Raw genomic sequence first — 25,822 nt, forward strand, 5'->3', positions numbered from 1 at the left:
CACCTCTTGCATTTTTTGCTTGTTCACTGGTTGTCTGGTTTCAACCCAAATCCAGCCTGTTGGCTACAGTTTCAGTCACTGTCTTGAGATGCTTTCCATCCTACACCAATGTCGTTGGACTCTAGATGAGGAACAACAAGGCAAACCAGGAAATGTCAGACACAGGGTTGAAATGTTCCCGGTTCGGACCGGATCGCCCGATCCAGTAGCGATGGTGGCAGGTGGTTCGGAGAACCGGTAGAAAAAATCCCTGCCCCCCACCCCATTGCCCAGCTGAGCCAAGTAATCATCAGAGTTTTTTTATTATTATTATTTTTAAAAGCATTTTTTCTACAACCTCTTTGGCCGAAAAAATGCTTTTAAAAGTAAAAAAAAAAAAGCCTCTGATGATTGTGCAGCTCAGCTGGGATCATCAGAAGCTTTTTTTAAAAAAGCCTCTGCCAATCAGGCAAGTCAGCTGGGATCGTCAGAGGCTTTAAAAAAAAGAAGAAAGCTTCTGCTGATCAGGCAAGTTAGCTGGGGTCATCAGAGGCTTCTAAAAGCATTTTTTTTTTACAACCTCTTCAGCCGAAGAAGTTGTAGAAAAAATGGTTTTAAAAGTAAAATAAAAAAAAGTTGGCCACGCCCACTCTGTCATATTAACCCCACCACCACCACCAAGCCACACCCACAGAACCGGTAGTAACAAACTTTACATTTCACCACTAGTCAGATACAATATGACCTATTTTCATTTTATTGATTTTATTTTCCTTGTTTAATTTCATTTAGTTTTACTGATCAGAAAAAAATGTCCAGATATTATCATGCATTCTTGTGCTTTTGAATGACTGTGTATTGAAGCTATAAGGTGAAAAGAGATCACTGAATTGTAAATAAAGTAGAAAGAAAAGATTGAGGAAAAGTAAGCATATTTGGGAATAAAAGCCAAAATCATTATAATACAGAGTAATATATTTTGAGGCTTATGTTTGTAAAACATCATTTGGAAGAGGCCTCTATTTCATTTTTATCACCATAACTCAAATCTAACACAGAATAGTAGAGAAAAAGATGGAAGTTGAGTTTTTAAAATGTAAAATACAAAATAAAATTGTTTTGTCATGAAGAAATTAAATTATCATCTTAAAATACAAAAAAATTCATCCCCAGCATTCTTATTTTACTTTTAATATAAGCTGCTCCTTTGTGTTGAGATCTGGCCTCAGGATAATTATATAGCGCTTAGGGATGAAGATGCAACCCAGTAGCCCTGCACCAGATGCCAAGATGGAGAAGACCTGCACAGCCACCATGTATTTCCCCTTGGTGCTCAAATAGGTGGGTACAAAAGAGACCCAGACACTGCAGAAGACCAGCATGCTGAAGGTGATCAGCTGGGCTTCGTTGAAGGTCCCAGGGAGATTCCTGGCCAGGAAAGCCACAATAAAGCAGATGCCAGCCAGGAAACCCATGTAGCCCAGGGCTACATAAAACATGGTAACAGACCCTTCATTGCATTGCAGGATGATTACTCCAGGTAGAGAATGCAGGTCAGAGTCAGGGAAGGGGTGAGATACTCCTAACCAGATGGAGCAAATGAGAGTTTGAATCCCAGAACAAGAAAGGACAAGGGAGTTGGCCAGAGTCTTCCCCAACCACCTCTTCATGGTGTTGCCTGGTTTTGTGGCCAGGAAGGCCAACACTACTGTGATTGTCTTGGCCAAGACTGAGGAGACAGCAGTTGAGAAGATGATGCTGAAAACAGTTTGACGGAGAAGACAAGTGGCTTTCCTTGGCTGGCCAATGAAGAGAAAGGAGGTCAGGAAGGAGAACAACAAAGAGATGAGGAGGATATACGAGAGGTTTCGGTTGTTGGCCTTGACTAGTGGAGTTTCCAAGTGTTTTATAAAGATTGTTAAGACAAGCAGTGTGGCTAAAGACAAGAAGAGGACAAAGGAAGACAGGATTATGCCCAGAGGTTCTCTGTATGATAAAAAGGTTATGATCTTGGTGATGCACTGGTCTCGTTTCTCATTTGGATGCTGATCCTCTGGACATTTGATGCACACTTTTGCATCTGCAAATAAGAGAGATGAGATAAATGTGATTTATCCACTTCCTGAAATGTTGGCCCTTTCTCCTTCTGTTTACCTTGTCCACCATTATCATCTCTTCCATAAATGTATCATGTAAAATTGGTCAATTCCATAGATTTTGTTTTTTATATTTTCTGAGCAATCAATTTCATCCAGAGCTGCCCTTTCCTGAAAAACCTTATCTACTTCAAAATATTATTTTTCATGCGACTCTGTTTTTAGCACTTTTCTCCAAATATGCCCTCTTGAATTTGTGGACAATCCTTCCTGAAATAATATCAGCACTGAATGTGCAAAATTATATTCTTTTTCATTTAAAGGCCCTCATTTCTCTTTTAGCAATACTGCAAAAGTGATCAAAGGAAAAAAGAGGGACTGGATGAAGAGCCGTCTTGCTCCCAGATGATTTCTCACAATTTATGAAGCTAGTTCTGGATCTTAAGACAATTTATGAAGCTAGTTCTGGATTTTAAGGCCAAAAATTGAAGACCTCCGACTGAGAAATCAGACTCTCCCACTGAACACTGTGAGAGACTACAGTGACCACTCCCACTGGTGGTACTTGTCAGGGTTCCAAGTAACACCCCCAACAAAAGAAAACTCCAAGTCTTGAAGTTCTTCAAAGTTCCATTTTATTAGAGATGTCATATTGGCACATCTGGGAAAACCCGAATCTAAAAATTTCCAGGTTTTCCCCACCCAAAGAAAAGTTCAAATCCCTGCCCAACACCCACAAGTCCATCACATGGCCCAATCAAACATCATTCCAACTGGAGATGGCTCCCAATTCCAGCTTTCCAGGTGCAGGACAAGTTGTCCTTGACTTCTTGAGAAAGGAATGTTATTATGAATATATATCACCCCTGCTCCATACAATCCCCCCTCCCAGTTTCCCACAGTAGTAAACATAGCAGGTCTGAAGGCCTAATACAAAATATGGCTTCCAGGCCTCACATTACTTCTCTTTCAGAGCTACTTACCTTCCTGAGTGGAGATGGTCCCTTCTCCACAAGGAACACAATCGTAGCAGCAAAGGAATTCCCCTTCCCGAGGTACCTTGACAAATCCTGGATGGCAACTCTCTACACACTTGGATTTAGGGAGAGACTAAAGGAAAATAGAAGGAATATTACCGTGTAATTGTTAACATATCCCTAAAAGGGTAGAAGCGACGTTTCGACAGAATCTCATCTGCCATCATCAGGGAGTCCCAGTCTGTGTTTATTGGCTTAGCTTTGGGTGTATGGTCGGTTTTTCTCCACCAGGTGGCAGGGCTTCATCTTTGTGGCTGGCTGGAATGTGATTTGGCTGGAACTTGTGGCAATACAAGCCTTTTGATGAACCCTTGATCTATGTTTTATATTTTGTGTTAAGATTCGTCTATCTATGAGAGCAGGTTTCCAAATAGTAGGCAGACAGGAAGTGTCATCACGTTTATTCATGCAATATGGTCTTTTCTCTATTTCAATGGCCTCTCTGATTATTCTGCCATTGAGATGTTCTATTTTTGCAACTGTTTTTGTGTTATTAAAATTAATATTATGTCCTGTTGTGTTTATGTGTTGAACTGATGATGATGTGTGTTCTTGCTTTTGTATTGAGTTTTTGTGTTCCTCGATGCGCACACTCATTCTTCTGTTGGTCCGTCCAATATATGTTGATGGGCAGGAAGCACACAGGATTTTGTATATGCCTTGATCTTCTAATTCTATTTTGTCTTTAGGGTTTCTCAGAATGGACGATATCTTTCTATCTGTGCAAAATATGGTTTTGATGTTGTGTCTATGCAGTACTTTGCTAATTTTATCTGTTGTTCCTTTTATATAGGGCAAGATGGCTTTCCCATTGTTTTGTTCCTCTTGTTGTTTTTTCTTCTGTCTAGGTGTTGCATGTTGGATCATACTGATGATTTTATTTTTACAGAACCCATTTGATGTCAGTACATTAGTTAGTGTATATAATTCTGTGATGTGCTTATCGTATAATGATGTGCTTCCTGCCCATCAACATATATTGGACGGACCAACAATTTGGGAGACTCAAATAGCTATTTCTGCCTTATAAGGTGTCATCAATGAGCCACACCCTCTTCTCAAGTATCCTCACTGTAAAGGTACAATGTGTCTTTTTCTTTTTTGTAGGCTTTTATGTGCATATTCTTTCTAGCCAGGTTCTACCTACGTAAGCTAAGTTGTTCCACAGCCCTAGTTCTGTGAAATCTCATTCACAAGTTTCTGGGCTTTTTGTATCCTGCTGAAAAGCAACAACTCTGTGCTGCAATTTGGGAGACTCAAATAGCTATTTCTGGGTGTGGCTTACTGATGATGGCTAATGAGCCAGAAATAGATCTATAAAAGTCTCTCACCAGGCAGCAAGAGCTTGCTGGCTGCCAGAAAGAAAAAAGCCCAGAATCGAGTGGATGTGATTCCACTGAGCTAGGGCTGCAGAAAAACCTTGGTTACGTAGGAAAAACCTGGCTAGAGGAAAAAAAAAAACACACACACACAGACAGACACACATGTTTTCTGAGGTTTTCGCGGGTGTTTGTATGTAGGTCTTTGGTTATTCGGGTTTTCTCCCATGTGAAATTGGAAGTGTCTTGGCGGCATTTCGACAAAGTCTCATTCGTCATCTTCGGGCTGGTGTTTTCAGCTTCATGCTTCTAGAAGCAATGTGTACATACAATCCATACATGAAGCAAACTGACACCCACCATGAAGAGGTAGCACGACCACGAACGTGAAGCCAAACAACAGCAACACAGCTCACCAGCTCAAATCCCCCTGCAACTCAGACTAACCCGAGCACAACCAAGCCCCCACCCAAACAGAACACACCCCCAGCCAATCAAAGCACAGCCAACCCCTCATCCAATCAGAACACAGCCAAGCTCCCACCCAATCAGTTCACACCCCCGCTGGCAGTTAAAAGGAAGAAACAGCTGCGATCACACATTGCTCCTAGAAGCACGAAGCCGAAAACACCAGCCTGAAGATGACGAATGAGACTTCGTCGAAACGTTGCCAAGACACTTTCAATTTTACGCGGGAGAAAACCTGAATAACCAAAGACCTACATACAAACACCCACAAAAACCTCAGAAAACACACACACACACACACACACACACACACACACACACACACATTCTGAGTTTGGCTCAGATACATAGCTCTACAGCCCTCACCTCACACGTAAAAAACTCATTCCAGGTCATAGAGATCATAAAGAAACAAAACTTACAGCCCAGCAACCTACTCGTGAGCTTCAATGTCATATCCCTCTTCACCCAAGTGCCAATCAAAGAAGCCTTGACAGTTATCCAAAACAAATATAAACCCCCGCCCCAAGCACATCTTAGATCTGACCAACCACTGCCTATCCAACACATACTTCATCTATAATGGACAAAAATACAAACAAATAGAAGGAGCAGCCATGGGATCACCCTTCTCACCTGTCATTGCAAACCTCTACATGGAGCACTTTGAAACCCAAGCTCTAGAAAAATCTGATCACAAACCCAAACTCTGGCTCAGATATGTAAATGACACCTTCATAATCTGGCCACATGGGAAAGAAAAACTGGACAACTTCCTCACACCCCTCAACAGCCTACACCCCAAAACACAGTTCACCATGGAAACAGAAGCTAATAACCAACTCCCCTTCCTGGATGTCTTAGTCTACAAGAAATCCAATGGCTCCCTAGGACACACCATCTACCAGAAGAAAACACACACAAACTGCTATCTGCACGCACTCTCACACCACCACCCAGCACAGATCAACTCCGTAGCAAGACACTCATCTCCAGAACAAAATGCTTAGCTGACGAACAACATCTAAAAACCGAACTACACACTCTCACTAACGTACTAACATCCAACAGATTCCAAAGAGATAAGATTATCAACCTAATCCAAAAAGACACCCCCCACTAAAATCCAAGACAGAGAACAAGAAAACGGCAAAGCCCTTCTCCCATACATAAAAGGCACCACAGACAGAATCAGCAAGATCCTCAACAAACACAACATCAAGACAGCATTCTGCACAAAACCGAAAAATATCCACCATCCTAAGAAACCCCAAAGACAAAATTGAGTTAGAAAATCAAGGAGTATATGAAATCCCATGCACCGCCTGCCCCACCACATACATTGGACAAAACAACAGAAGAATAAGTGCACGCATTGAAGAACACAAGAACTCAGTCAGAAAAGAGGAACCAACTTCTTCCCTGGTCCAACACCTTAAAGCCACAGGACATGATATTGACTTTAAAAAGACCAGAACTATCGCCAAAACTGAACACTTTAACAACAGAATAATCAGAGAAGCCATAGAGATAGAAAAATGCCCACACAGCATGAATAAACAAGATGATACCTCCCGCCTACCAGCCATCTGGAAACCCGCCCTTATTGACAAATGAGTCCCTAACACAAGGAATGACACCAGACCCACACTCACGAAAACCACACAGGATGTCACCACCACACATCCACGCAAAAAGCAAACCCACACCGATGAGGCATGACCACAAACCAGAAGCCAGACCACAGCTGCATCATTAGCCACTTTAAACCCCTCCAATCCATACATAAAGCAAACTGATATCCACCATGAAGATGTGGCACAACCACAAACGCTAAGCCAAACAACAGCAACGCAGCTCACCAGCTCAAATCCCCCTGCAACTCAGACTAACCCGAGCACAACCAAGCCCCCACCTAAACAGAACATACCCCCATCCAATCAGAGCACAGCCAACCCCCCATCCAATCAGAGCACAGCCAAACCCCCAACCAATCAGAACACACCTCCACCCAATCAGAACACAGCCAAGCTCCCACCCAATCAGTTCACACCTCCACTGGCAGTTAAAAGGAAGAAACAGCTGCGATCACACACATTGCTCCTAGAAGCACGAAGCTGAAGACACCAGCCTGAAGATGACGAATGAGACTTCATCGAAACGTTGCCAAGAAACCTCCAATTTTACGCGGGAGAAAACCTGAATAACCAAAGACCTACATACAAACACCCGCGAAAACCTCAGAAAACATATATATATATATATATATATATATATATATATATATATATATATATATATATATATATATATATATATATATATATATATATATATATATATATATATATATATATATATATATATTGGTGACTTCTTCTTTTTGTTACTTCTCCTCTTCTTATTTCTTCCTTAATAAATCCCATTTCTCTATTTCAATATTTCCCCCAAAATACATATATTTAATGCAACTTTCTCCTGTTTGCTTATCAAATTCTTTTTCTATCCAATCCTAAAATTTTCCCCATATCTTAAAATATTCTGTATCCTCTTTCTCTTTAATCATTAAAGTTAATCTATTCATCTCTGTGCAGTCCAAAATTTTTTTAATTACTTCCCCTTCTAAAGGGATTTTCTCTGCTTTCCATCTTTGTGCAAATACTATTCTTGCTGGAGTTATTGTATGTATAATCAAATATATATTTTCTTTACTAATTTTCTCTGGTAGGATACCCAGTAGGAACAACTCAGATTTTAAATCAATATGTTGTTGTGTCATTTCTTCTATCCATATCTTAATTCTGCTCCAATAATCTTTAGCTTTTGGACAAGTCCACCACATATGATAATAAGATAATAAGAGTTTTTTTCAGGAGGCATATACCATCTGTAAAACATTTTATATTGATTCTCTTTATATGCAGTCAACATTGTTAGTTTACAGTTCCTTTCCCATAACTGTTGCCATCTATCAAGCTCAATTGAGTATCCACAATTTTTTGCTCATGCAAATCATTGTTTCTTTTACTTGCTCTTCTTCTAATTCAATACTAAGCAAAAAGTTATATATTTTTTAAAATTATTTTGTCCTCTGTTCGTTGGGTGTATCCTTGTTACTTCTGATAGCCACCTGGTGGCTCTGTCAAAGTTGACCCAGACTTTGCTGGACAGAGATGGATTATAGCACCATCTGCAGGGCCCCTGGCAGGAATTGTACAGATGGAAATATGCAGTGGTGAAATGTAAAATTTGTTACTACCGGTTCTGTGGGCGTGGCTTGGTGTGTGTGGGGGTAATGTGACTGGGTGGGTGTGGCCAACTTTTTTTTTTTTTTAGCTTTTGAGGTTGTAGAAAAAAAATGCTTTTAAAAGCCTCTGACAATCCCAGCTGAACTGCACAATCATCAGAGGCTTTTTTTTTTTTTTACTTTTAAAAACATTTTTTCGACCAAAGAGGTTGTAGAAAAAATGCTTTTGAAAAAAAACAGCCTCTGATGATCGCACAACTCAGCTAGGCATTGGGGGTGGGGGGGGGCACAGCGATTCTTCGAACCACTCACTGCCATCGCTACCAGATCAGGTGATCTGGTCCGAACTGTTCGGTGATCTGGTCCCCGAACAGGGGAGCATTTCGCCCCTGGAAATATGGTTCTCAAGGCAAAGGAGTCTGAAACATTTGTAAGTTCAGAGCAAGAACTCTTGGAAGTAATTCCAAGCGCTCCATGGGGTAGGGCCTAGCTATCTTCGAGACCGCCTGCTGCTACCAACGACCTCCCATCGACCCGTGCGCTTCCACAGAGAGGGCCTCCTCGGGGTGCCATCAGCCAGACAATGTAGGCTGGTGACCCCCAGGGGGAGAGCCTTCTCTGTGGGGGCACCTACCCTCTGGAATCAGCTCCCCCCAGAGATAAGGAGAATCCAAGACCTCAGTGCCTTCCGTCGCGCCCTTAAAACCCATTTATTTAAACAAGATGAAATTTTTAACTGTTTTTAAATGTTTTAAACATTTTTAATTGGTAAATGTGTTTTAATTGGGCCAAATTTATATATCTTTTAATTGTTTTTAATATTTGTTCTGCATGTTTTTTAATCTGGCTGTACACCGCCCTGAGTCCTCAGGGAGAAGGGCGGTATAGAAATCCAATATAAAATAAAATAAAAATAAAATAAAATAAAATAAATTCAGGCAGGTAAAGGTAAAAGTTCCCCTCGCACATATGTTCTAGTTGTTCCCAACTCTAGGGGGTGGTGCTCATCTTAGTTTCAAAGCCAAAGAGCCAGTGCTGTTCGTAGACGTCTCCATGGTCATGACTAAATGCCAAAGGCTCATGGAACGCTATTACCTTCTCACCAAAAGTGGTCCCTATTGATTGACAAGCTCAGCGTCTTGGCCACTGAGCCACTGCATCCCACTTTTTTCAGGCAGACACCTCTCTAATTCACTGGAGTGCCAGAAGGGAAGGCAGAGCAGCAGAATCAATCCTGAAAGTCATGTCATTAGAGTCAAAACTTCTAGAGAGCAGTTGTGGCCTTCTTGTGCAGTTTTAAAGAATGGGGAAGAAAGATATGCTTCACCTGGTTGAGCCATTTGGGGGATGCCATTGCATCCTGGTCAACAGTAAACATGGCTTCTTCTGATCCTTGTCTTGCTAGGCTCCCAAATTTTGTCCAGAAAATTGACTTGTTGGGAAACTGGACTGAACACATGATATCAAGATCAGCAGCCAGCTCTCCACTCTGATCCAGATATAATCTATCCAATGAGTTATTGTAAAGCTTGAAAAGGTTTTGCAGGAAATGATGAAGCTGAAATAACAAAGATGAGGGTAAGAACACAGAAAACAGGACAGGAATACTGATATTGTAATTCTTAATAATTCCAAAGTTCCAGATAGATACTTAAAATAGTGCTTATTATTAGAAGGGATTTCTGTAAAGGTGCAATTGACGCAATCAATGCCTTTATTCAGGTTACTCACTCTGTCAAGGACAGAGTACTCATTTCTAAGGATCTAAGTGCCAGAGGCCATTGTAACAACATTGCCAAAAAGGCATGAAGAGTTGTTAACCTAATCTTGCATAGCTTCTTCTCTGGTAATGTTGAACTACTAACTAGTAGTTAGTACAAAACATTTGCTAGACCAATTTTTGAATACAGCTCATCTGTCTGGAACCTGCACTTCATATTGGACATTAATACAATTGAGAGAGTCCAGAGATATTTCACAAGAAGAGTTTGTCACTCCTCTGCTCTCAACTCAATATCTTATGCCACCAGACTTGAAATTTTAGGCTTAGACAACTTAGAACTATGCCAACTTAAGTCTGACATAAGCGTAGTACATAAAATTATCTGCTACAATATCCTACCTGTCAATGACTACTTCAGCTTCAACCACAACAATACACGAGCAAATAATAGATACAAACTCAATGTAAACCTCTCCAAACTGGATTGAAGAAAATATGACTTCAGTAACAGAGTGGTCAATGCCTGGAATGCACTACTAGTTTCTTCCCCAAACCCCCAAAACTTTAACCTTAGACTGTCTACTGTTGACCTCTCCCCATTCCTAAGAGATCTGTAAGGGGCGTGCATAAGTGCACCAGTGTGCCTACCGTCCCTGTCCTAATATTCCTTTTTACTTACTCTTTATATGTATTCAAATTATGTTTATATTTTTACATGTTATCTCATATATGCTTGACAAATAATGATTATGATTCTTATATGAGATCTTAAATTGACTACAACAGTCCTGACAATGATGAAGGTCAGCACTTGTGGGACCATCAGTCCTTCCAGGAAATGCCTCACTTGCTTCTTGAACACTTTCCCCTTCTGAAGATGCAGTGTGCAGCGGTGGGCAAAAAAGCCAATGCAATCCTAAATTGCATTTACAGAGGGATGCAATCAAGATCAAGTGAGGTACTAATACCACTCTATAAAGCCTCAGTAAGACCACACCTAGAGTACTGCATCCAGTTTTGGTCAACACACTATAAAAAAGATGTTGAGACTCTAGAAAAAGTGCAGAGAAGAGCAACCAGGATGATTAGGGGACTGGAGATACATACGAAGAACGGTTGCAGAAACTTGGCATGGCTAGTCTAGTGAAGAGAAGGACCAGGGGAGACATGATAGCAGTCTTCCAATATTTGAGGGGCTGCCACAGAGAGGAAGGGGTCAAGCTATTTTCTAAAGCACCTGAAGGCCAGACAAGGAATAATGGATGGAAACTGAACAAGGAGAGATTTAACCTGGAAATAAGGAGAAATTTTCTGACAGTGAGAACAATCAACCAGTGGAACAGAAGTTGCCTTCGGAAGTTGTGGGAGCTTCATCACTTGTGACTTTCAAGAAGAGATTGGGCTGCCATTTGTTCAAAATGGGTGTAGGGTCTCCTGCTTGGGCAGGGGTTGGACTAGATGACCTACAAGGTCCCTTCCAACTCTGTTAATCTGTAAGATGGAGGAAGGAACCAATAAAGTGGAATAATGTGTAATCCAATTTTATAAAAAAAATCCATAGGGAAGTTGAAAAATTAGAGTCACGGGAGTATTGGGGAAAAAAGCTTTCTTATTTTGGAGTTCATGATTTTAGTTACTAACGTAGAACATAGAAATCACTTATCTTAGAAGTTCAAACAACAAATACTAATAAACTCCATGGCATTGGCAAAAATATCAATTCAGTAAATTTATTCTAAACCTGAATGAATTCAAATTCATGTCGTTCCTGGATTTCAGGGTAAAGAAATCCAATTTAAGAGCAAAGTTCAATAAAGATAAATTAATGGAAAAAAAGAGCTCAGGATGGATGATGTGATGATGTTAAAAAGTGTAACATTAAAAACAGGATATTACAAGAAAATCACAAGAAATTCCAACAATGCAAAGAGGAGAGGAGAACAGAAGAAGCTAACTCTCTGTATTAAAATTTTAATCAAGAGCTGAAAAACTAAAGTAGAAGCAAATTAATAGAAGCTGGAAAGAGAGATAGACGGAAAAGGGGATAATGCATGCAGATAGGGTTCAGAAAATCTGAACCAGAATCAGGTTCAGCTAGAATCAGGAAAGCTGAATCTCTCAATGAAATAATGAACCAGTTTTTTAAAAAAAAAAAATAGAAAAGAGTGGTAGCACAGGGTTAGACAGAAGGTAATACCTGCCATGGCTGCAATTCCAGAACAGTCAATTGATCTTTATCATCCTTTACTTTCCTCTTGGATCTGGATGAATATGCAGCACTTAAGGCTCTGGCCACGCTCCAGATGGAGCGATAAATGATGTAGCTGTCGAGAGACAGGATTGTTTCAATCTCTTCTTGGGGCAGAGCTTTTGAGTTCTCTTTCTCTGAGCATCTTGTCCAGCCTTTCACAGACAAGCCATGCTTGGAATAGGAACAAGGAAACACTTTGTCCATAAAGTCTATGGTAGAATAATAAATAAATCTAAAATCTTTATTTTTGGCATTTCTGTCATTCTGGATCAAGAAGGAAATATAGCCATAGATGAATGGAATAATCTGTGAATTATACTGTAAATCGAAAGTAATATCCCACATAGCTGAAGTGAGCCAGACTTTCCCAAGTGTGGCTTTTGTGCAGAATTCAAATATCTTCTGCGTAATCATTATTCCCACTATGAAGGTATCAATCGCTGCAAAATAAACAAAGACGTTGACTTGTGTCCATTTGCAGAATTGAAAAGGATCAATGCGTACTTCATTGACAGCCGCAGGGATGCTTTGGGATAAAACAACACAAATGCCATTCCGGACAAGCAGAGGAGTCAAACTTCTCATGAACCTCTCCCCACCATCAGAGTCTGGTGCAACTAGACTAACCATCGTCCACCTGAAATGCTGGAGCAGTTTGATAATTGTGGGGTATTGAGCTCCTTCTCTGGGGACCATTCGGTAGAAAAAAGGGAAGAGGGATTTATCACTCTGAACCTCTGAAAGAAATGTATAACTGATCTGGAAAAAAAGAAGTGTGGGTTATATGCTGAGTCAAATTCAAGCCAAAATAATAGCAGCTGAAATTTATGGTAAAAAAAAATGATGTTTCTTATACAATAGTGGAAGGCACCTCGATATTTCTGGGTAGATTATTTTCAGGAGGTAGTTTGCATAGATACTCCAGTGATGGCTAACCTTTTCCGGACTGAGTGCCCAAAGCCCATGGATGCATGCACCCCCAAAATGCAATGCATGCTCAGGCCCCACCAATGCACTCCCATGCATGCACATGCCCCCACATGTGCCCCAGCCCCCATGCATTCATGTGTGCGCCCCCGCATGTGCTCCCACATGCACCCCCATGCATGCACACGTGGCCCCCCGCACCCCCAAAATGCAATGCGCACATGGGGAAATACCACTCCAGCTGGCCAGTGGGAAGGGGCGCGTGCATGCATGGCAGAGCTGAACTCGGGTGACGGCTCGCATGTCCACAGAGAGGGTGCTGGATGCCACCTGTGGCAAGCATGTCATAGGTTCCGCCATCACGGAGATAGTCTATTCATAGGTTGCACCTCCTCCCACAAAACCTTGAGGTTGAGATGTTTCTTCCACAAATACTCAAATGCCCAGTACTCTTCAATATCTTCATAAATGACTTAAATGAGGGAATAGAAGCGAGACTTACCAAATTTGAGGATGATACTAAACTGGCAGGAATAGCCAACACCCTGGATGATAGGCGCAAGATCTAGATGGATCTTGACAAGACTTGAACACTAGGCCCTATCTAACAAAATGGAATTCAATGTAGAGAAAAGTAAAGTCCTACACTTAGGTAAGAAAACCAAAAGTACACTTATAGACTGGCTGAAACCAGGCTTAATAGCAGTAACTCTGAGAAGGATCTTGGAGTCTTAGTGGACAACCAGCTAAATATGAGCCAACAGTGTGCGGTGGCAGCCAAAAAAGCCAATGCAATCCTAAATAGTCTTAACAGGGATACAATCAAGATCAAGTGAGTAACTAATACGCCTCTATAAAGCCTTAGTAAGTCCACACCTAGAATATTGCATCCAGTTTTGATCACCACACTGTAAAAAAGATGTTGAGACTCTAGAAAAAGTGCAGAAAAGAGCAACCAATATGATTAGGGGACTGGAGGCTAAAACCTACAATGAACAGTTGCAAGTACTCAGCATGGCTAATCTAGTGAAGGACCAGGGGAGACATGATAGCAGTCTTCCAATATTAGAGGGGCTGCCACAGAGAGGAGCTATTTTCCAAAGCACCCAAAGACCAGACAAGGAATAATGGATGGAAACCGATTGCGGTTGGACTAGATGACCTACAAGTTCCCTTCCAACTCTGTTAATCTGTATATCTATCTAAATAGGAGGGACATAACTAGAAGAGTATTTTAGATCTAGCTATCTTAACCTTTAGCTCTCTGTATGGTTCCAGAGCCACTCGGATTGCAATAAGCTCCATATTTCCATGATCAACAGCTGACCTTGAGATCCATGGAGGATTCAGAGTAGATTTAGATCCCACAAACACATACACACCGAGAGACACATACAAACCTGTGGAATTTTATAAATGTCCTGCATATTTGGTATCTGGATGGAGATATCAGCACTGGACCCATCCAAAACTACTAATGGTCTGTTATGACTTCCACATCTGTAGTTTGGAATATTTGCCTCTCCAGTAGATAGCAAATCTAGCAAGGCATCTGAAGTCATGATTGGGTGGAAATGGTTGTCATGGAGGTTGTAGCCCAGGGAGATGTTGGGTAAGAGCTGGAGATCCTGATTGATCTCCCAGAAGGTAAGCAGGAAGGAGAGAACTTTCCAGCGAAACAGGGGTGCTTTTCTGCAAATATATACATTTTACACCACCATTAATGATTAATCATTACAGATTTTTTCTGCAGTGGCCCCTGCTCTATGGAACATCCTCACTTCAGAGATCAAAATGTCCTCAACCCTATTAGCCACTTCCTGGCTGTATTGCTCAGTGGTCAGGTATCTTTCTCCTATGTCCATTTAATCTGCATGCTTCTACTGTTTAAGTTGTTTTAAGATTATTATTATTTTTTTGTAATTGCAACATATGAATGAATGAATGAATGAATGAGATCTCATGCTAATACCTCTTTAATTGCATACAGTAGTGGCCAAAATTGTGGAAACCTTTTGGGAAAAGTGTATTTTCTAAAATTAGCTAATAACACCACTTTTTTTTTGGAGTACTACCATAAAAGTATATATCAATGGAAAGATAATTTAATCAAGAATGTAATGCAATAACTTTTATGAAGGATTTGCTATTAGAATAGAAGTTACAGTATAAAGAAGAAAAGTGAAACACATAGAAAAAACGAGACATACAAAAATTATCACCATAGAAAAAATGAGATATACAAAAATTATCACCATGTCAGTTAATACTTAGTTGGGTAAAACTTACAGACTTATGAATTACAGCCTTACAACTTCTTCCCATGGAGTGAACGAAGTCTTTTAGTTTGGCAGCTGTTATAATGTGAAACCAAGATTGAACGATTGCTTCTATTAGCTGGGTTTTATTGCTGGGTCGCTTCTGACTAACAAGTTTCTTTAGTCGGCTCCATAGATTTTCAATTGGGTCAAGATGGGCTATTCCCAGGCCATTCCAGCAGTGGAATATGATTATCTTGAAACTCCCCCCAAAAAAGTGGTGTTATTAGCTATCAAACCTCAAAAATACACTTTTCCCAAAGGTTTTCCACAATTTTGGCCACTACTGTAGGATTTATTTACATCTTGCAAATCTCACCAGCCAACATGTCAAACTTCATGTCTGCATATAAAGTAGTAAATAACCAGCCTCATGGTTTAACATCATCACAATCATCATTTTCCCAAACCTGTGTGAAAGAGCTTTCTGAGTAAGAACTATGAAGGTAGAAAGAATAGTGAAAACAACAATGAAATAAAATGCATTTTAGGTAGCATTTAGAAAGGAAATGTATTATAAAGCAGGGGGGAAAAACCATTGTAATAGAGTTCTTTCAAATCAGAAAAGATGCAATTATCAATGTTAGGAGATTCGGGCCTGGAATGTCTTTGAATTATCCTGTAGGGACACCTAGAAACTGGATATGTTCTCTGATGGAGAGGACAAGTAAGAAGTCTGGGGATGATAGCCCTGGTGGATGTGACGCTAGGACTGTTGAAGACAATGATTCCACTTTGGGTAAGGGGGATCCAGCACATCCCCAGAACTCCTTGCCTGCTTCTTGGATCCTGAAGTTCACCCACCCATCTAATCCCAAGCAGAGATAGGCTTTTAAGACTCAACAGCTGAGGACTGAACTCCATGCACACAGAGTTGCCAAAAGGCAGCCCAGAAAAAAGAGCTGACTCTAGTGTATAACACACCTCAATTGTGCATTGGGATGGAGTCACACCTGGTTCATTTTTGGCCTCCTCTCTGGGCAAAGACACCGAGAACAACTTCTCAAGCCTCAGCATTGTTGCATTTAGCTTGCTGTTCCATACTTCTAAACCTGGATTCCACCTAGGCAAATCTCCTGTCTCCACCCAGTCACCCCTTGCATTTTTTGCTTGTTCACTGGATGTCTGATTTCAATCCAAATCCAGCTATATATATATCTCCTTAGTCTCCCAATGGGCAGCAGAGTGTTTGCTGGCTGCCAGAAGAAAAAGCCTAGAAATTGGATTGTGATTTCACTGAACTAGGGCTGCATAAAAATCTTGGTTTATGTAGGAAGAACCTGGTTAAAGAGAAATATATATACTTTTCTTTCTATATATATTCTGTCTCTCTCTGTCTCTCCATCTCTGTCTCTGTCTCTCTCTCCCTCCCTCCCTCTCAAAAAACTTCCTTATCACAAAACTGTGGCAGGCATCTTTCTTCTGTGCAAGTCTTGGTGCAGAAAATCATAGATGATCTTTCAGGTCCCTTCTTTTCCAGAAAGGATGGTGAATGACATCTAATAGATCAATATCATATTTACAGCATAGTGTGGGAAAAAAAAGAGTTTCTTTGACAGGTGCTAATCTAGACTTCGCTGAGCTGCGACTAGGGAGGGAGGTCACCACCTTCTGAGCTGTGAAATAGGTCCTGTGTTTCCAAAGCTGTCCTAATGGTTGCATCTCCGTCTCCGTTGAAATGTCCACCCCCTGCTCTTAGTTCTGCAAGGCTGGCTGTCAGACACGGGCAAGCAGCTGTCCCAAGTCTCCATCACTTTCTCTGGTCCAGAAGAAAGGGAGGTCACTTTCAAATCTCCCACACAGAATTTAGGGTCCACATTGATAATGCTTCCCATTTAACAATAAATTATGGGCTTGTGTTCATGTGGGTGGGGGGAACTGACTCTGCTACCTCAGTTAAGATTTCTCTGTTCAGATAAGGTAAAAGAAAGTGGATGTCTGTTCTCCACTTCACTAAAGGGTTAAGATTAGGGTTAATGTCAGCATTCCAGAACAACCCAACTCCAATGAAAAACTTCAAGACAGGCATCATCTCAAATCTTCCATTTATTAGAGTAGGTATACTGGCACATCTGGGAAAATCTGAATCTGAGAGTTCTGAGTTTTCTCTCAGAAAATCAAAACCCCAAAATTCAGCCCCTGAACAAATCAGTCCATCACATGGCCCAATCACCATCCTTCCCAACTTGAGCCACCACTGCAACCACTCCTCCTCCAGTTACAGGGACACCTTGACCTTGACTGAAAAGAAGAATGCTATTATGTCTTCCCTCCTACTTTCCCAAGCACAAGAAGCTGGCAGCGTGGAAGCTTCCAGTGTTAATATGGCTTCCTTTAATATGGTTTTACAGATGGTACATGGCACCTGAAAAATTGGCAAAAATGTTTAAAGATAAATCAGCTAAATGTTGGAAATGCCATCAGATACCAGGATCGTACTATCATAAGTGGTGGACATGTCCAGAAGCGATAAATTATTGGGTTAAAATTCAAATATGATTAGAGGAAACGAAACAACAACATATTGACTTAAAACCTGAATTGTTCCTATTGGGTATCTTACCAGAGAAATATAGTAAAGAAAATATATATTTGATAATACATGTTATGACTGCAGTGAGGATTGTATTTGCACAAAATTTGAAAGCAGAAAAAATCTCTACAGAGGGAGAAGTAATTAAGAAAATATTGGAATGTGCAGAAATGAATAGATTAACACTGGCAATTAAAGAAAAGGAAGAATCAGAATATGTTAAGGTATTGGGGCAATTTTACCAATGGTTAGAGAAGCGAAATACATGAACATTAATATAATTAAAAGATTTTGGGAAAAATGTTGTAGTGAATTAAATGAAGATGTAAAAGCAAGATAGAAATGTAGTAAGAAAATGATGAGAAAGGAGAAATAAAATGAATTAATAAATGTAAGAAATTTGGAAAGAATGTTGTAATAAATTAAATGAAAATATAAAGGTATGATAGAAATATAGTAAGAAAATGATGGAGGAGGAAGTAGAGGACACAAAATATGTACCCAGATGACATACTGAATGATTAATGATGTATTGTTTGTTTGTTTAAAAAATAAAAAACTTTTTACACACACACACACAAAAGGAGGTGGCAGCATGGAAACTTCTAGTGTTAATATGGCTTCCAAAGCTGACATCGTCTTTGAAAAGAGTCCTCTAAACATATGAGGCTATGTATGGCTGAGACCTTTGCATTGGTGCACCCCAAACTCTTACCACCCAAGAACAACCAACTGGGGAGACCTGATCTAAGAAGGAACCTGAAAATGGACACAAAAGCCATAGTTTCCATTGCTGTTATTCTCTGATTCTCTGATTTAAAATCCAGCAGTGGATGATGGATGACAATGAAACAGTGCAGTGACACCTTGAGTTGTATGGCAAGCCTGGAAATTAGCAAAGACCAGCAAAACAAACAAACAAACAAGCAAACAAAGTTTCATTGTACCTAAGATGACCTACCCAGAAACCTTTATAGAAGGGGTCCTGCTGAAATCGTAAGGGCGGAATACTGCATTCGTTACACCGATGATCCCACCCAGAAGAAGATCTCCCCCCTTATAATAATTCAGCGGGTCAACTTCGTTCCTCTTCAGATTCAGAAGGCATTTCAAAGTGACTTTCCTATCAGCGGCATGAGGAAGCAGCATGAGAAGGAGAAGCAGGAGGACCATTTGTCTGCCTGAATGAATCCTCTCCCTTGCAGCTTTTTCCTTTTTTTTTTTCCTTCCAATCGTAGAAGAAACCAACACGTTGTTTTCAAGGATTGGAGAGTTTCTCCATTTTCCTAAGTCAAATGGGGTCCTGTGAATGCATCATGCTCAAAGGGGAGAGGGGCAATTCATTGGCACAAAACATGCTTGCTCTTCAATGCTCATCATGGTTCTTTAAGCATTTCTCATCTAGTATTGAGCTCTGTTTTTTTAGGCTGATGTTTACATCCACCTCTCTTTGGGGGCCATTCCTCGGAGTCTGGCACAAGGGAATGAGCAAACAACTATGATTTTGATAATCTGAAAGAGAAGAAGCATCACTCTAAACTCTATACAACTCTATGGTGCTTAGGAAGTCTCAGATATGGCTTCAGACTTCTAATGACTGAAGTAAAAGAGTTTGACCAACTTCTTAGAATCATAGTATGAATGAGTTGGAACTTGAAAGGGATCTGTAGGTCATCTAGCTTGACCACCGGCCCACTACCTGAGTTCTACCAGCTAGCATTGCTTAATTGTTGGGCCCCAAGCATGCCGAGTCTGTCAAACCATATGGGACAGGTATAGACCGCAGGAGACAGGCATTCCTTCAGATGACCAGGCTATATGCCAGAGAAGATTTTATAGGTGAAACTGAACACCTTAAATTGCAACTAGAAGCCAGATGGCAACCAACAGATTTTGAACCAACTTAGAAATTTCTAAGAAGAAATTTCCTGACAGTTAGAACAATTAATGAATGGAATGACTTACCTCCAAAAGTAATGGATGCTCCAACATTGGAGGTTTTTAAGAAGAGATTGGATAACCATTTTTTTTTAAAATTTGATTTATATGCCGCCCTTCTCCGAAGACTCAGGGCGGCTTACAATGTGCTCAGCAATAGCCTTCATCCTTTTGTATATTTATACAAAGTCAGCTTATTGCCCCCACAAACTGGGTCCTCATTTCACCTACCTTAGAAAGGATGGAAGGCTGAGTCAACCTTGAGCCTTGGCGAGATTCGAACCCTGCAGTAATTGCAGGCAGCTGGTCTTAATAAGCTTAATAACAGGGTGCCTTAAACCCCTGTACTACCAAGGCTCCATTTATCTGAAGTGGTATAGGGTTTCCTGCTTGAGCAGGGGGTTGGACTAGAAGACCTCAAAATTTAATTTAATTTAATTTAATTTAATTTAATTTAATTTAATTTAATTTAATTTAATTTAATTTAATTTAATTTAATTTAATTTAATTTAATTTAATTTAATTTAATTTAATTTAATTTAATTTAATTTAATTTAATTTAATTTAATTTAATTTAATTTAATTTAATTTTTTAATTTAATTTAATTAATTTAATTTAATTTATATGCCGCCCCTCTCCGAAGACTCAGGGCAGCTCACAATACATTCCAAAAAATCATTATAAAAAAACATTTAAAAATTAAAAACATTAAAAATATTAAAAACTCATTCAGGTCCCTTCCAACTCTATTATTCTGTTTTAGGGATGCAGTATGTTTAGCAAATTAAGTTGTTAAAGGGAGTAGAGATTTGAGGGCAGTAGTGGGGAATTCAGTTTTAGCACCTTTTTTTGGGGGGTGGGTGGGCAGGTTGAAGGATAAACAAGTTTCTTTCCCAGCCTTTTTGTGTTCTTTATTGAAGAAAGAATAGAATAGAATAGAATAGAATAGAATAGAATAGAATAGAATAGAATATTTATTTATTTATTTATTTATTTATTTATTTATTTATTTATTTATTTATTTATTTATTTGTTTATTTATTTATTTATTTATTTATTTATTTATTTATTTATTTATTTATTGGTTCAATTTATATGCAGCCCTTCTCCGGAGATTCAGGCCAGCTTACAATGTGTTAAGCAATAGCCTTCATACTTTTGTATATACCTGCTTAGTAGGGCTTTTGCTTCCCCCCCGCAACGGTGTTCTTTTTTATACAAAGTCATCTGATTGCCCCCGCAATCTGGGTCCTCATTTTAACTACCTTGGAAAGATGGAAGGCTGAGTCAACCTTGAGCCCGGTGAGATTTGAACTCGCAGTAATTGCAGGCAGCTGGCAGCTAAGTGCTACTTTAACAGCACTTTAGTCCGCTGCGCTACCAAGGCTCCTAGAATAGAATAGAATTCTTTATTATCCAAGTGTGATTTCTTTGGCACTGGGATGATAGTAGAGCATTTAAAGCAAGAAGGAACGTAGCACATCTCTAGACATTTATTAAAGATGTGGGTGAAGATGTGGGCCAGTTGGTTAGTACAAGCTTTTAAGCAAGAATGAGTTATCTTGTCTGGGTCTGGTGCTTTTCCTGGCTTTTGTCTGTGAAATAGACCTTGCACCTCATTTTCTGTGATCACCGCATGTGATGGGCCCAGTGGGATATGGTAGGTTGTAGAATAAGTATCCTGATGTTGGAGTGTCTGAGTTGGGGATTGTGGAGATGGGTGGCAATAGTTTTCTCTCAAACCTACAGTAAAACACATTCAGGTCATCTGCCAGTTGTTGATTTCCTTCAGCATGGGATGGAGATTTGCTGTAACTGGTGATATTTTTAAGAATTTTCCACATGTTGGTTCATTTGTTGGTTCATTTGCTGGTTCATTTGTTGAGAACTGATTCCTTAGCTTTTCAGAGTAGCTTCTTTTTGCTGGTCTAATCTCCCTTGTTAATACATTTCTGGCCTGATTGTACAGCATTCTATTGTTTTTTCTGTAGACTTCCTCTTTTGTACGATGTAGCTCCTTAAGTTTAGCTGTGAAACAAGGTTGATTGTTACTGTATATTCTCAGGTTTCTGGTCAGCACACATAGGTCTTCACAAAAACTGACATATGATGTTACAGTATCTTGGATGAATAGTGAGTTCATCCAAGTCTGCAGCGATATCTTCAAGCACATTCCAGTCAGTGCAGTCAAGGCAAGCCTGTAGCTTTAGCTTTGCCTCCTCAGTCCAAGTCTTTACTGATTTAATTGTTGGTTTCATGGTTTTAAGTCTTTGTCTGTAAGTAGGTACAAGGTGACTTATACAATGATCAGAGTGACCCACAGCTGCTCATGGGAAAGATTGATAAGCATCTTTTAATGTTGTGTAGCAGTGTTCTAAAGTATTCTTGCCTCTAGTAAGACAATTGACATGCTGAAAATATTTTGGCAGCTCTTCCCTTAAGTTTGCTTTATTAAAATATTCTAAAATAATTGGAAGTGAATCTGGGCATTTAACTTCAGACCACATAATCTGGTCATCTAGAGTTCATAATGCATTGTTTACACAAGCTTGTGGAGAAACATACACAGCAATTAGGAGAAATGAGGAGAACTCTTGTGGAGAATAGAACGGTTTGCAGTTGATAATTAATGTCTCTAAGTCCACATCACAGAATTTCTTTAGTATAGGTATATCTTGGGACCAGCAGTTGTTAATATATAAAGATAGGCCACCTCCCTTCTTTTTACTTTTGTTTCTGAAATTCTGGCTGCTCTTTGTATCTGAACTCCTGGGATATGTAGGCTGCTATCATCAATTGACTCATTTAACCAGGTTTCAGTGAAGCAGAGAGCTGCTGAGTTGTAAAAATCAGAATTGCTGTTTAAAAGAAATATTTCATCCATCTTATTAGCAAGTGAATGTAAATTAGTCAGAAAGAGTGAAGGGAGAGGGGTTTTTATCCCACTTTTTCTTAGTCTATTTGTTAAGTTAAATGTCTAATACATTCATGCCACTTCCCATCCCAGCCATGCAAAGGTTAAAGCTATTCCATATCCCATCATGCCACCTTATCTCTGACTCCTCTCCTTGAGTATAAGAGAGCCCACCATGAGGCCATCCAGCAGTTCCAGATGCATACCTGCAAGAGATAGACAATAGTCAGTGACTATTAGCTGAATGGGCCTAGGAATAGTCCAGGCCTGCAATAAAGAATTGAAGAGAAGATATACCTATGTCTTGTGAGTTATTGGGTTAGATCCATCACCTTTAACACTATTCAAAATTCCCACTTGCTTACCCCTAATTCTTTGCCTCCGGCAACTTCTCCGTTTGCTTTTGTTTATCCATTGTTCAGAGGAAGTTGCTTCTTCTTGTGTTAGAAACTCTTCTGCATTTGTAAAGATGGGGGGGGGGGGTGTTTCACAGAAAACTGTCCATCAAGGAAACATTTCTTGATGCTTAGTAGTGGATCTAAACCCTCAAATGTTTATCAAAATCTGGTTTTTTTGGGGGGGTAAGGAGGGGGTCAAAGCCATGGAAGGATTTTAGGAAGATTGTCTAGAAGATGCCACCTTAGCATGCAGTGTCCAGTTTCTCAAACCTAGCAAGAGACAGGAGAGGTTTATAGTCTCCCAACAGCCTGATGATCAAGGTAAAAACCTTCAAAAGCAGCTGCCATGTCTACAAGGACTTGACAGAGTATTGAAAATGGTGGCCACTTCCAGGAGGCATGGGGATCAGGCAAGGTCCCATAGGGGCAAGATCAAAGGAGGGAAAGATGTCACCAAACCACATCTGGAAGGACCTCCCAACACATCTGTACCATAAAGAGGGCTTGGTGGGGGCACAAGGGAGTCAAGTAGAGGTTTGCACAGATTGAAGAAAAAGCTTATAATTTGGGGAAAGATGGAAAAGGGGGTTCTTTTAGTGGTGGTGGGGTGACCTCAGCAGGCAGAAACATGGCCATATTTGCATTCAGCTCTTATTTTCCCCAGGGAAACACACAGAAAGGAATACAGAAAGCACTGATATTTAGTGGGTAGGGAAGTCTAAAGTTTAAAATCATCCAGTGACACTTTTTGCCTAAAGCCAAATTGTCAATCAGGAAAGTTTTCCATTTAGGGCCTTCCAGGTCAGAGTGAGAAGCTAACTGCACCTGATTCTACCAAAAGTCTCCTCTGGAGGATTCTGCCAAAGAGCAAAGCTGAAACTTTGAGGATAATTTTCCTTCTCATGAGAGATCCCTGACTAATCCAACTAGTTCTTGGAGTCAGAGATTGTTAGGCATTTCTCTGGGGAGCAATGAATCTCCACATGGTTCAAAATGATAAGGCAGAGCTAGAATTAACATTCCCTCAACAGGAATTGAGACATTTAAAAACTCCATCCTTGAAATTGGCCCCAGAGGGAATACACAGCACCTGTGACTGAAGAAAAATAAATGTGACATTTGTTGGTTAAAGAGAAAACCCCAGGGATTATTTAATGTCTGAACAAGTCACAGAACTGAAATAGCTTCCTACTGAGTTAAAGGCAAAAATGTACTTTATTTTAAAAGTTAATGCTCAACCACAAAAGGGCTGATGCAATAAGTGCGGCCAGATTCCAAGAAGAAAATCAAGCTTAGTCAAAAACTAGTCATCAGGACTCTTCATAGTTAAAAAAATATGACACCCATGGACAGAGAGCGAGAGAGAGAAAAAATGAGAAATTACACAAATAAACAATGTCTTTTATCCCATGTAAGGAAGAAAGTGAGGGAAGGGAACCCATGTCCCACTCCCACTCTCTTCCATACATACAAGATCTCTGTTGTGGGGTCCTGCAAAGGAGACTGAGGAGGTCCCCCAAAAGCTGGGATTGGGTGAGGTTTGCCAAATCCAAACCTGATCTCCCAAGAGGCATTTAAAGCCCAGTTAAAATCCCAACTAGGTCACAAGAAACTCTGGTCTTTCCTTGGCCCCATTCATTTGGCCAGGACCACTGACTGGGTTGGCTTCACACAATCCTGACCAATACCCAACCTGACCAATATCAGGTTCAAAGATAGCTAGGCAGGCATGCATTGTAGCCTGCAGGCATCTGGAGCTGGCCATCCATGATGTCCTGCCAAGGTGAAGGTCCAATGGTGAAGGGCTTTTTGACTTTATGTTTCCAAAGGACCCATGGGGTGGATACTTGTGATGTTAGCGCCACTCCATGTGACATTAACATCACTCCATGGCAACAGGGATCCTTGCTTGGAGGAGAGGTTGCCGACTACGCTTGAGGATGCCTGGGTCAAATTAGATGGTGGTGGTGGTGGGGTTCCCTCTCTCTTCATCTGCTCCAATGCACTCTCTCTGTCCTCGCAAGGAAGGGACACAAGCAGTGGTGAAATACATTTTTTTCTTTACTATTGGTTCTATGGACATGGCTTGGTGAGTGTGGTGCGGCTTGGTGGGCATGGCTCGGTGGGTGTGGCAGGGGAAGGATACTGCAAAATCTCCATTCCCACCCCACTCTGGGGCCAGCCAGAAGTGGTATTTGCCGTGTTGCAATATTTTCAGGATCAGACTCAATAATAATAATAAGAGTTAGAGGTTTAAATATATTTCTCTTTAATTATAATAGGCATTCTATATTCACTGAATATTCACAGATAGAAGCAAAGAAAAATGGTGAAGGTGGCTCCTTATATATACAAAGGGTGGAGCCAAGAGTGGGAGTGGTGAATTATGAATACATTAAGAGTCAAAGAATAAGTTAACCCCTGATATCCCATATATACATTATTTACACATTAGGGAATAAGGCATTTACATCTGACAAATCCCCCTCTAAATGCCGGTTCGCTATACAACACCAATTACATTCAGATTCAGGACAATATAAGACATACAATTTGGAAGTTAAGTATTTGTGCTGTTTAGAAGGTAAAGGCTTCGTCAATATGTCAGCTAATTGTTCAGAGGTATCACAATGCACTGCTTTGATAAATCCATCTTGAGACAATTGTCTCACA

The 25,822-nt window shown here is 40.2% G+C and overlaps 1 protein-coding gene across 1 annotated transcript; it reads right to left on the bottom strand.

The window, feature by feature from the left end:
• Positions 1–1,157: 1,157 nt before the first annotated feature.
• Positions 1,158–19,071, bottom strand: LOC148115911 (vomeronasal type-2 receptor 26-like). The gene is made up of 4 exons (XM_087885285.1): positions 18,860–19,071; positions 14,448–14,739; positions 3,059–3,185; positions 1,158–2,059 (listed from the first exon to the last, which is right to left on the bottom strand). The coding sequence occupies exons 1-4, from the start codon at positions 19,069–19,071 to the stop codon at positions 1,158–1,160; spliced, it is 1,533 nt and encodes a 510-aa protein (XP_087741411.1).
• Positions 19,072–25,822: the final 6,751 nt, after the last annotated feature.

Source organism: Pantherophis guttatus, chromosome 2 (genome assembly GCF_059756535.1).
Source record: "Pantherophis guttatus breed Tessera chromosome 2, ASM5975653v1, whole genome shotgun sequence".
Taxonomy (NCBI): Eukaryota; Metazoa; Chordata; class Lepidosauria; order Squamata; family Colubridae; genus Pantherophis; species Pantherophis guttatus.

Coding starts and splice junctions, on each gene's coding strand:
- LOC148115911 (XM_087885285.1), bottom strand. CDS start 19,071: ATGGTCCTCCTGCTTCTCCTTCTCATGCTGCTTCCTCATGCCGCTGAT. Junction 3,186..14,447: donor ACATTTATAAAATTCCACAG/GTTTGTATGTGT, acceptor ATTTTCCTTTAG/TCTCTCCCTAAATCCAAGTG. Junction 2,060..3,058: donor GACCATCTCCACTCAGGAAG/GTAAGTAGCTCT, acceptor TCTTATTTGCAG/ATGCAAAAGTGTGCATCAAA.